Here is a 12,758-nt window from a genome sequence, read left to right as displayed (position 1 = left end):
GGACTCTCCAACACGCTCAACTGATTCTAATAACGAGCTGGTTGGTAAAATGAATCAGGTTAGTCACAACTGGGGTTGAAATAAAAACGTACAGGAGGGTAGCTCTCCGGGAACAAGGTTGGAAAGGAGCCCTGGTTAAACCTATCGTTTTCACATCAGTGGAGATGAGAGGGCGCCACTCAAATGTTTAGATCAGGGGTGTCAAACTCATTCCATGGAGGGCCTAGTGTCTGCGGGTTTTGGGGTTTTCCTTTCAATTTAGACCTAGACAACCAGGTGAGTGGAGTTATTTACTAATTAGTGACCTTAATTCATCAATCAATCAAGTACATTGGAGGAGCGAAAACCCGCAGATACTCGGCCCTCCATGGAATGAGTTAGACAAGTGGTTTAGATGTGCTGTTGTCTATAGACTTGGATATTGACTTTACTTAAATAAAACATCAATATATGAATACAAATGTAATAATGTGACGGGATCATAGAACAAAATAAAGCTTATCATGTAAATAATACTTTGATTATACCTTGCTCACAGTGTGGCAAATGTAATCTAATATTTGGTCTGATTAGTTCAGTTTTGCTTCCCCCTGTTGGGGAAAGTTGATTCGTACATACACTCAAGTTATGTGCCTGAATGACAATGTTATTATCAAAGTCCTTGCAATTGAGATGTTATTAAATAATACAAAACAGCTCAAAGGCATGTTTTATGATGCATCAAAAATGTTCATGTTGTTTGAAGACAGAATAACATGACTGCTGTCCTAACATGATCTGTTTAGACCAAGGTTTCCCAAACTGGGTCCTGGGGTCCCCCATTGGGTACACATTTTGTTTTTGCCCTAGCACTACATAGCTGATTCAAATCATCAAAGCTGGATGATGAGTTGGTTATTTGAATCAGCTGTGTAGTACTAGGGCAAAACCCTGGTTAAGTACTATGGAAGGTAAATTGTATAATGTATGCAAAGCTATAATGATGAGTAGTAAATCATAGAATGAAGGAATCTGCATGATTAGGGCTCTTTCTGGATTAATCTCAAAATGCATTGGAGAGGGTCTGGGGGGATCTTGGACATTATCTTTCAATATGGTTGAAGGAGAAGGTCTGGGAGGTGGAACTTGGACATTATCTTTCAATATGGTTGAATGACAATGTCTGGGAGGGGGAACTTGGACATTATCTGTCAATATGGTTGAAGGACAATGTCTGGGAGGGGGAACTTGGACATTATCTGTCAATATGGTTGAAGGACAATGTCTGGGAGGGGGAACTTGGACAAGTTCCCCCTCCCAGACCTTCTCCTTCAATATGGTTGAGAATGAAGCGAGGCTAGGAGAGAGGATGTGTGGAATTGCATAATGACAATTTAAGATACAGCCAAGCTAATACTTTCAGTAGGTAATCTGACAGGAGATATTTTCTTGATTCTTCTGAGGGCTGATGTTGTTGAGTCAAAGTAGTCATCACCACCGGTTCATGTCAATTATGTGGACATTACTATGTTAAGTGCTGTAGTTGATAAGTATACCGCGTTATGATAAGGCAAACATTTCACGATTTATACACATCTACATAACACATTATCAACATTCATAAAACCACTAGCGGGTTGACTCATAACCGGCAGTCCCGCGGTTATATCTGCGGGGCGGACGGGTTTAGGGTCATTACATGTCGTGTGGCTGAAGGGCACGTGGGTGGCGGGCGGATTAAATAAAGAGAAACAATACCTTTTAAAAAAATCCAGAAATGTTTAACTATTGTGATATTTTTATAGGCTACATTGAGGTTCTGGTATTTTTTTAAATTTCTTCACGCCTACAAAAAAACCTCCACGATTCCGTCATAACTGTCATTTTATAGATAAAAAGAGAGAATTACAGGGGGCAGTTTGGGAAAAAAAAACTATCCTGTCCTAATTGTCTTGTGGAATAACGGACATTTCTGGGATAATAAATTCTTAACCAACGTTCTCTAGTAATACTAGTCCCGTGCGAATACGGCTATATCCTTAATAATAGCCTAACTCATGCAGAAGTAAGCATTTCTTGCTGTAAAATTATATACCAAATGTAGGTAAAATGTGGATTTGGGTACAGGAGTGGAGAAATATTTATTTCGTTCTGCATTTTGAGAGAATGCCATGCTCAGTTACTGTAGATAACATCTGGGTGCTGTCTTCATAATAAAAACTGATAGTATTTCAATTTAAACCACATAAAATATGCTTCGAAGCCGAACTCAAATCTTATCAGAAACATGTTGGGTCGTTTTCACAGTTTACTTTTGGCTTACAACCGGTCAAACTAAAATCATTTGGACATTTTGCACAGAAAAACTTTCCCGTTTTTTTTTGTTGCTTTATTGTATTTTCTCCCCAGTCCCTAACTTCTTTGCTCCGCGAAAGATGAGAAAACTTTACCGATGTCAACTAGATTGAAGCATTCATTCTACCGATCTATTATTACATTCTGTTCAGCAAGGGTTTATTTAGTCTTCTAAAGCAACATATGACAGAAGCCAACGAAAATGTCGGAAATTATAAGCATAAATACCGAAATCAGGCAAAAACAAATCCTGCACCCCCTGTCAAAATATTGCTCTGCAGCCTCCGACTGTAGCATAGCGCATTCTCTATATATGCGGGTTGGGTGTGGACCTCAGATTCTCACTTTATAACATATAATCCGGCGGTTGCACATGGGGTATTTGCAATTGCTTGCGGGTGAACAAACAGCTGACCCGCGCACCACTAGTGTAGACACAAAAGGCCTACCAATACCCCACATGTAATAATTTATTTTATGAATTATTAAATATTTCACATATGGACATATTGGCTATTTTACCCTCCATTCGACTGTTAATGATGAAGGGGTATGATATCACATTAGAGAGATGTTCCTTATTTATATGTGTTGCTGCAATGCTATGTTGTCGTCTTAGGTCTCTCTTGTAGTGAATTGTTTTGTCCTATATTTTATTTAATTTGTAATGACAAACAGCATGGCAGTGACCACTTTGTGAATGATACAACTAATAAATACATACTACATTACTGTATGTGAATGGCACAATAGTTATGTTGGACCTGAGGATGAAAACTTGAGTTACACTACATGACCAAAAGTAAAGCTCTTCAAACATCTCATTCCAAAATCATGGATATTAATATGGAGTTGGCACTCCTTTGCTTCTATAACAACCTCCACTCTTCTGAGAAGGCTTTCTACTAAACTGAAGAAAAAAAACATCCCTTTGTCAGGACCCCGTCTTTCAAAGATAATTCATAAAAATCTAAATAACTTCACAGATCTTCATTGTAAAGGGTTTAAACACTGTTTACCATGCTTGTTCAATGAACAATTAAGGAACATGCACCTGTGGAATGGTCGTTAAGACACCAACAGTTTACAGACGTTAGGCAATTAAGGTCACAGTTAAGAAAACTTAGGACACTAAAGAATCCTTTCTACTGACTCTGAAAAACACCAAAAGAAAGATGCCTAGGTTCCCTGCTCATGCTGCAAGGAGGCATGAGGACTGCAGATGTGGCCAGGGCAATAAATTGCAATGTCTGTACTGAGACGCCTAAGACAGAGCTACAGGGAGACAGGACGGACAGCTGATCGTCCTTGCAGTGGCAGACCACGTGTAACACCTGCACATTATCGGTACATCCGAACATCACACCTGCGGGGCAGGTACAGGATGGCAACAACAACTGCCCGAATTACACCAGGAACGCAAAATTCCTCCATCAGTGCTCAGTCTGTCCGCAATAGGCTGAACTGATGGCTTGTAGGCCTGTTGTAAGGGAGGTCCTCACCAGACATCACCGGCAACGTCGCCTATGGGCACAAACCCACCGTCGCTGGACCAGACAGGACTGTGAAAAAGTGCTCTTCACTGACGAGTCGCTGTTTTGTCTCACCAGGGATGATGGTCAGATTTGCATTTATCATCAAAGGAATGAGCGTTACACAGAGGCCTGTACTCTGGAGCTGGATCGATTTGGAGGTGGAGGGTCCGTCGTGGTCTGGGGCGGTGTGTCACAGCATCATCGGACTAAGCTTGTTGTCATTGCAGGCAATCTCAACGCTGTGCGTTACAGGGAAGACATCCTCCTCCCTCATGTGGTACCCTTCTTGCGGGCTCATCCTGACATGACCCTCTAGCATGACAATGCCACCAGCCATACTGCTCATTCTGTGCGTGATTTCCTGCAAGACAGGACTGTCAGTGTTCTAGAGCCCGGATCTCAATCCCAATGAGCACATCTGGGACCTGTTGGATCGGAGGGTGAGGGCTAGGGCCATTCCCCCCCAGAAATGCCCAGGAACTTGTAGGTGCCTTGGTGAAAGAGAGGGGTAACATCTCACAGCAAGAACTGGCAAATCTGGTGCAGTCCATGAGGGGATGCCCTGCAGTACTTAATGCAGCTGGTGGCCACACCAGATATTGATTTACTTTTGATTTTGACCCCCCACTTTATTCAGGGACACATTCCATTTCTGTTAGTCACATGTCTGTGGAACTTGGAATTTCATGTTTATACAAATATTTACACGTTAAGTTTGCTGAAAAGAAACTCAGTTGACAGTGAGAGGACGTGTCTTTTTCTGCTGAGTTTAGATGTTAGAACATTGCTGCGGGGACGTGCTTCCATTAGTGAGGCCGGGCACTGATGTTGGGCAATTAGTCCTGGCTTGCAGTTGGCGGTCCAATTAATTCCAAAGATGTTCGATGGGAGTTGAGGTCAGGGCTCTGTGCAGGCCAGTCAAGTTCTTCCACACCGATCTCGACAAACCATTTCTATATGGACCTCGCTTTGTGAATAGCTGCATTGTCATGCTGAAACAGGAAAGGTCCTTGGGTTTTAGTTCTTTCAAAGTTTGAGACTGCTCAGTACTCAATGTCTTTATTTATTAGCTGTATAGTCAGTCAAAACTATTTGAACAGTGGTTTTGGTGAACAGTGGGACCATGTTTTTGGACAGTAAGAATTGGTGCAGTATCCTTGAATACAGATGGAGGTATACAGTGTTCTTCATTATAACAATATATCCAGGATGTTAATAAATACATTAACACTGCTTACAACAGTCTTAAACCAATTGCAAAAAAACTGATATTGAGATTATGAAGAGAAAAAAAACATTCCTCTGCAATAAACGAGTGGAAAATCTCACTGTATTATGAAAACAGTCAAACAGTTCAGATTCCTCAGCAGAGAGGTGGTGCAACAAGGAACTATCATCTCAGTCCACTCTTCACCTCTTCAACTCCTTTTGAGTTGATTTGATTTCTCTTCCAAACTGTTGGGATCTAGGGAGGACAAAGAGGCTTTTTATAACAACACAAATCATGGAAATTATCTCAAGACGAAACACTGAGCTTAAGCATGGTCAAGATGTCAGACAGGGGTTGTATTGACCATTACTGAGTTATACACGTTACATATTAGATGATACACTTTTATATCCAAATAAATAATAATTAACTATTAAATGACCTGTGGGGGGACGGTAGGCTCAAGGTGTCGACCCAGGAACGAGAGCAGTCTCCTCCAGATTAGTCCACTACCCAGGAACATGAAGCCTGTCACCAGCCAGAACACCTTGGGGTCCTGGGGGAACAAACACGACACCATAGATAAAACTCTGTTTGATCTAGCGTTATATCTCTATGGACCACACACTGAGCCAGTCATCCTTCACCGCAGGTTCATCTGCCATTTAGCAATATTACATTGCTGCAGCTGGCTAGTTTACAATGAGCATGTGTTGCCAGGTTAACAAACTCATTGTTAAAGTGTCTCACGTGTAATTTATAAGATTAAAGCTTTATCATCAACACATATCATTAACCTCCTCAAACGTGGATTCCAAGTTCATCCCGAAGGCGACGCCCATCAGGCCAAATAGGGAGAGTGAGAAGGTCCCCATGGTCAGCTGCAGGTTCAGACGCATCATCACGTTCCGGTGACTGGGTGGGCCATGGCCCATGGGGAGAGACGGAAATGGGATGGTGACAAACTAGGCCTGACTAACAGAGAGCTGGTTAAGCCAATTAACAACAGGAGAAAAGGAAAATGCCATGTTCAGCAGTTGGAAAAACAGGCTAGTTCCCCTGATAGCATTAAATGCAGCTTAGAACAGAAAACAACATCAGGACAAATGAAGTCTACCAAAAGCCAGTTAAATCAGCAATACACTTAAACTGATTTATTTTTGTCTGGCTAGATAATTCTGCAAGCATATTTTGTATGGACGCAGCATGACTATTACACTATACCAGAGATGCATTACTGGTGACGCAGCATGACTATTACACTATACCAGAGATGCATTACTGGTGACGCAGCATGACTATTACACTATACCAGAGACTGGCGACGCAGCATGACTATTACACTATACCAGAGATGCATTACTGGTGACGCAGCATGACTATTACACTATACCAGAGATGGATAACTGGTGACGCAGCATGACTATTACACTATACCAGAGATGGATAACTGGTGACGCAGCATGACTATTACACTATACCAGAGATGGATAACTGGTGACGCAGCATGACTATTACACTATACCAGAGATGACTGGTGACGCAGCATGACTATTACACTATACCAGAGTGGATAACTGGTGACGCAGCATGACTATTACACTATACCAGAGATGGATAACTGGTGACGCAGCATGACTATTACACTATACCAGAGATGCATAACTGGCGACGCAGCATGACTATTACACTATACCAGAGATGGATAACTGGTGACGCAGCATGACTATTACACTATACCAGAGATGGATAACTGGTGACGCAGCATGACTATTACACTATACCAGAGATGGATAACTGGTGACGCAGCATGACTATTACACTATACCAGAGATGGATAACTGGTGACGCAGCATGACTATTACACTATACCAGAGATGCATAACTGGCGACGCAGCATGACTATTACACTATACCAGAGATGCATAACTGGTGACGCAGCATGACTATTACACTATACCAGAGATGCATAACTGGTGACGCAGCATGACTATTACACTATACCAGAGATGCATAACTGACGGCCCCCCTTAAATATGACTAACAACAGGTTAAACACATTTTGGCCAAGGGATCTGTGAAATAAGTTTAGTGTGTAATACAATCAAATGTAATATTATTCATCTACAATGTATGTTTTAACCCTGGGCAACATGGGCCTGGGAGGCTCACAGGGATATTGATATACACAGTACTCCACCAATTATACATTTGGAAGTCATTGAAGCTTTAAAACTACAACGTTTTGTCTCTTAAAGCTGCAACAACAAAATAATCTCTGCCACGTGACAAAATGTGTAGAATTACAGGATATTGGCTTGAAAACTGCAAAATGTTCTCTCTGATGTCAAGAGACGGGCCTTTAAAAATGTTCCTTCCCAGGGCCCCAGACTTGGTTCGTCTGGCCATGACCTGCTGAAGTCATAGAAAAACTTTTTGTATGCTATTTGTTTTTATCTCACTCGAGTTGTGTTCTGATGAGGGGGTCCCTGATGAATTTTCTATCACAAAAGGGGTCCCCGGGCCCAAAAGGTTGGAGAACCCCTGCCCTATTCCCTACATAGTGGACTACTTTTGAGTCCTATGGGCCCTGGTCAAACGTACTGCACTATATTAGGAAACAAGGACGCAGACGGGGTTTAGTCGCCAGTACCTGTCCAGGTTGATGAAGATAACACTCTCGGAGTCGTCTATCAGGCCCTTGAGCTCCCTGGTCGTGTTGCCCAGCTCCTCAGCCTGCATGAAGTAGTTCTCCAGGAGAAGCTCCATCTCCTCAGCATGATCAATGCCCAGACTGCTCTCCTCACTGCCTCCAGAGACACACACAACAACAAGAGAGACCAATAAAGCTTTCATCCAACAACTCTTAAGAAAAAAAAAGACATTCATCTATACGAGAGAAATGTGTCTCCTGCTGTACCAACCTTTCAGACACACTCACAGACTAGGTTTAAAAGGCTGGACCACAGAGCAGCCACAGTGCCGTGCCCAATGAGCAGTTCAGGAGGTTTATATCAAGTGTGACCCCTGACGTATTGACGCCAGCAACCCTCCCGTTGTCCGCTCACTCCCACCATAATGAAAAACGTGTACAATGAACACAAATAATCTCATGAAGTACCATGTGCCTACAAAATCTGCATGTTGAAATTTCACTTACAACACACGTGGATCTGTCCACTTGGTGACACAAAGCTCCTCGATCATCTCCTCTTCGTCTAGGATCTTCAGCAGACTGTCCTTGAAGACCTTGATGTCTGTCTCCAGCTCTGACAGGCTGGGCAGAAAACAGTTAGGATTGAAAAATTCTGGTAACTTTCCCCAAAATCCCGGTTGGAAGTCTCCCGAATCAGGATGGAGAAAGGGAATGAGATTGACTACACAGAGCTAAACCAGCCATGCCTTCTAGTGCAGGATTTCTAGATCCATACAATAGCCCTGGCCCAACTATAACCATAGGTGTTAATCTGTTCTACACCTACAATACATTTAAGTCATTTAGCTGATGCTCATATCCAGAGTGACTTACAGGAGCAATTAGGTTTAAGTGCCTCGCTCAAGGGCACATTGACAGATATTTCACATAGTCGGCTCGGATTCGAACCAGAAACCTTTCAGTTACTGGCCCAAAGCCCATAATAGAGGATCTACCTTGATAAGATGAACCAAACGTTACATGCAAAAGCAGCAACGCTCCTTATCATGATGTGACTGGCATTGCTTTTCCACTCACTTCTTGCTGTTCTGAAGAAGTATATGCAGTTTGCTGCGATCTGCAGAGAGTAGTTTAGGATCCACAAGTGACTCTAGAATGTCCAGGATGACAGGGTGAACCTCATTCAGTCGAGCCTGAAGGGTGTTTACCTATACACAAAACAAACAGACACATACATGCATAAACAAATACCAGGTGACACTTTATTTGGATAGTCCCAAGTAGATGGTTTGTAGATGTTCAATAATTGTCAACAACATATCAACTAACTATCCACTAACCCTTATCCTGAGATACTGACCTGTTGCACCCTCTTCAACCATTGATAATTATTTGACCCTGCTGGTCATCTATGAACACTTGAACATCTTGAAGAACAATCTGGCCTTAATGGCCACGTACTCTTTTAATCTCCACCCGGCACAGCCAGATGAGGACTGGCCACCCCTCAGAGGCTGGTTCCTCTCTAGGTTTCTTCCTAGGTTCCTGCCTTTCTAGGGAGTTTTTCCTAGCCACAGTGCTTCTACATCTGCATTGCTTGCTGTTTGTGGTTTTAGGCTGGGTTTCTGTATAGCACTTTGTGACATCTGCTGATGTAAAAAAGAGCTTTGTGAATAAATGTAATTGATTGATCCGAACTCTGAACTCAACCCTTACCCTAGCAACAGTTCCTTATCAACAGATAGTATGACCATGAGTAGATCATCAATATGGGACTATCCAAATAAAGTGTGAACAATTGTTGTGATAAATGAATAGTAAATGAGTGATTGCGTAGCGTGTGTCTTACCCTGTGCTGCAGAATAGCTTCAAGGGCTCTGAACTCAAATGGCAGTGAATGAGTGGCCAGAGCTCCATGATCCCCATTCAACTGTGGAGCCAACTCCAGGACCAGCCATCTCTCCAATCCCAGACCTCGGAAATCCAACACCAACAGGCTATTGGGGGTCACTACTGCCTTCAAGGCCTGAAGACACAAGAACAGACTCGGTTCAGGTGTAAAAACGAGTCAAGTTCGGTCACCTGTCTTTTCTAGTGTGCCATTTTCTACTTGTTTTTTTTAATCATAGGATTCTCTAAAAGTTAGAGGATAATTTGAGGCTAGCTGTCACGACAGGTGACAAACGCAGCAGTTTAGCTAACAGTACCTTCAGCATAACGCTGTAACACGAAAGAAAAACAATATGTAGCTACCTCCATGCGAATGATGATGTTGTTGTTCCTAGCGGTGATGCTGGTGAGGTGTTGGAACCTGAGGTCTCTGGCCTGCAGACTCAGCTCATGATACAGCTCCATCTTCTTCTTCTCTGAGATAGGAATCAGACCAGGGGTCAGAAGTCACACTCAAAACGTATAGGAAGGGCAAATACCTTGTCAGTAACAAAGCACAATAAACAATTGCATTTCGATGTAGTCCTTGTGAGAACAGAAAACTAAAGAAAAGCTAATAATGGGCAAGCTAATGAGGACAATAGATGTTCCAATACTTACCAAATGAGGTTACATTTCCATCTTTGTCAAATTTCATCTATGACAGAAGAGCACAGTTGTAGCTACTGCCAGTATATTTCTGTAGAACTTGTAGATACATTCCACACACTCCCTCAGGTGAACAGTATAGGTAGTCACAAAGAACTGACACATTGGTTCTCTCTCTTCTTGCATTTTGCAGAAGCAACCTTTTTAATAGAATGTTGGCATTGTCAATGTTGATAAACATTTGATCATGTCCGATATACTGCTGACAGACATAACATTCAGGAGAGACTAGAATAACAATTTCAAATTGGATATGATTGACACAACTAAAACTTGCCACTTACCACAACAAAAGCAGGAGCCACACTGGAGAGGGATGCCTCAGTTCCTCTATGACGAATGAAATATGCTGCCAATTAAACAACATTAATAATCCATTAGCCAACAACAACATTTGTGTTGCAGCTAGGTCTTCCTTTTCGGTGGGGTTTATCAGCAGTTGGCATCCAATGTTATGGTGCATGACCTACTGTACTGGAGTGTGGGCCAGAGACGGGGAGAAACTAAATCCTACCTGCCAGCCCCGTTGCTCTTAAAAAATATTAAATATTTGAGACTATATCTAATGACGTTCTACTCAATATACTCTAAACTAACTTCCTGTTTCCCCTTCTCCCTCATATTAGATCTCAGCCTCTCTCTTTCCCTCTGATACTACCCACAGTGTAGCAATACATGCTCCACAGTCTCTGTTTCCTGGCAATAACCACACTTTCATGTTGGATGCTTTGCTGTCACATTTAAGGACATATTCAACTGGTTGTGTCCCACTCTTAATCTTGTAAGAATAGCCTCCTCTCTTCTGTTCTTTCCTGGAGCCCTCACCAACTTTCCTCTGTACTTGAAATAAATGCCGGCCCATAGTATCTCTATTCCACTGCTCCTGCCATCTCTGCACCTTCACTGTCCACATCAGGCTTTTTGCCACTGCATGGCTCATTGAAACGACAACAGCAACACTACTAAGTGCTAGTTTCACCAGTACTTCAACTGCCTCGTTCCCCTCCACCCCTACATGGGCTGGGACCCAAGTCAATCTTATCTGTATACTAATCTGTCTATTTCTGCCATGGGTTTGTAGCACTTTGGAAAGCAGGCATTGTCTGCTACATGAGCTAAAGGACTGGAGACTCATTAACACTGCACACGAATCAGAGCAAATAACTACTCTGTCTGGCTTGACTTCCTCCAGACACTGGAAGGCCAACAGTATGGCCATCAGCTCCACAGCCCCACAGCCAGATGATCTGTAATACGTTTCCTGACTTCCACCCCACATCCCTGCACTACAAATGCTGACCCAGTACATCCTGTCCTTGGATATTTTGAACCACCTGTGTAAATGGCCACACAATCCTGATACACAGTATCCAGATGTCTCTTAAACAAATACATGTATGTAGTCTCCCCAACACCCCTAAATCAACTACTGGAGGCGGGAGTAGCCTTGTGCAGCTAGGTCTAGCCATAACAGTAAAAATGTTACATCACCTACCAGACGGACATGATCGCAACAGTGTTGCTTTCCCCCTCGTCACCGGCTGATGCTTGGAGAGTTGGCCTTTTATAGGTGATCTGGAACAACTCACTGTTCTGCAGGCCAAACAGCCGGCGAGGACCCTGAATTTAATGTCCAGAGATCTCCGAAGACCACCCATGGTGAACGACTTGAAACAAGCTTCCATTGCTTTGTTCAGCACCACTGCATTTTAGCAAAGTGTCCTTAGTTATTTAGCTACTTTGTTGGTCTAGCCAGCTGATCAGTTGCATTACTGGTTATTCCACTTGCATACCTAACGTAGGCTAGGTAGCTAGTAAACTTATCAGCTGGCTACGTTACACTGGACAAAGACAGTGGTTTGTTCTGCAAAATCATACAACCGTTTCAGTCCAAAGTCGGGTAAAATGCTGGATCAAATCCCCGAGCTGACAAGGTAAAAAGCTGTCGTTCTGCCCCTGAGCAAGGCAGTTAACCCACTGTTTCCCGGGCGCCGAAGACGTAGATGTCGATTAAGGCAGCCCCTCTTTGATTCAGAGGGGTTGGGTTAAATTCAGAAGACACATTTCAGTTGAATGCATGCAGTTGTAAAACTAACTAGGTATCCCCTTTATTTAGCTAGTTAGCACGCAAACAAGGCGCTAGCTAGTAAGTTAGCTAACTGCTAACGTTAGCGAACAAACTTATATCCTGCTAGCAGGAGACTAGCTCGTGCTTCCCGAACGAACTTCTCAACCTGTCGCAAAAAAAGTGCCATATGTGAGTAAAATAACAATAGGCTTGCAGATGGTATTGCTAAATCCAAGATACGTTATTCCTCCTAAACACAGGGACAGCTGGCTCAGAACAACTACAACCAGCAGGCATCGGGTTGTTTTGGTGTTACAGTAACACGTGCTCGTGCATAACCCTGAACTCTAGAGGATG

General features: G+C 42.8%; 1 protein-coding gene across 1 annotated transcript; it reads right to left on the bottom strand.

Moving 5' to 3' along the window:
- Positions 1 to 4,912: 4,912 nt before the first annotated feature.
- LOC139387457 (magnesium transporter MRS2) lies at positions 4,913 to 12,720 on the bottom strand. Its single transcript, XM_071133647.1, has 11 exons — positions 11,829 to 12,720; positions 10,618 to 10,682; positions 10,286 to 10,322; positions 9,989 to 10,101; positions 9,585 to 9,761; positions 8,813 to 8,943; positions 8,240 to 8,356; positions 7,733 to 7,885; positions 5,877 to 5,994; positions 5,522 to 5,635; positions 4,913 to 5,334 (listed from the first exon to the last, which is right to left on the bottom strand). Exons 1-11 carry the CDS (start codon positions 12,016 to 12,018, stop codon positions 5,263 to 5,265), a joined length of 1,287 nt encoding a protein of 428 aa, XP_070989748.1. The 5' UTR covers positions 12,019 to 12,720; the 3' UTR covers positions 4,913 to 5,262.
- Between the last annotated feature and the right edge of the window lie 38 nt (positions 12,721 to 12,758).

This window comes from Oncorhynchus clarkii, chromosome 3, assembly GCF_045791955.1.
Source record: "Oncorhynchus clarkii lewisi isolate Uvic-CL-2024 chromosome 3, UVic_Ocla_1.0, whole genome shotgun sequence".
NCBI classification, from domain to species: domain Eukaryota; kingdom Metazoa; phylum Chordata; class Actinopteri; order Salmoniformes; family Salmonidae; genus Oncorhynchus; species Oncorhynchus clarkii.
This window is presented reverse-complemented; position numbering and strand designations above follow the sequence as displayed.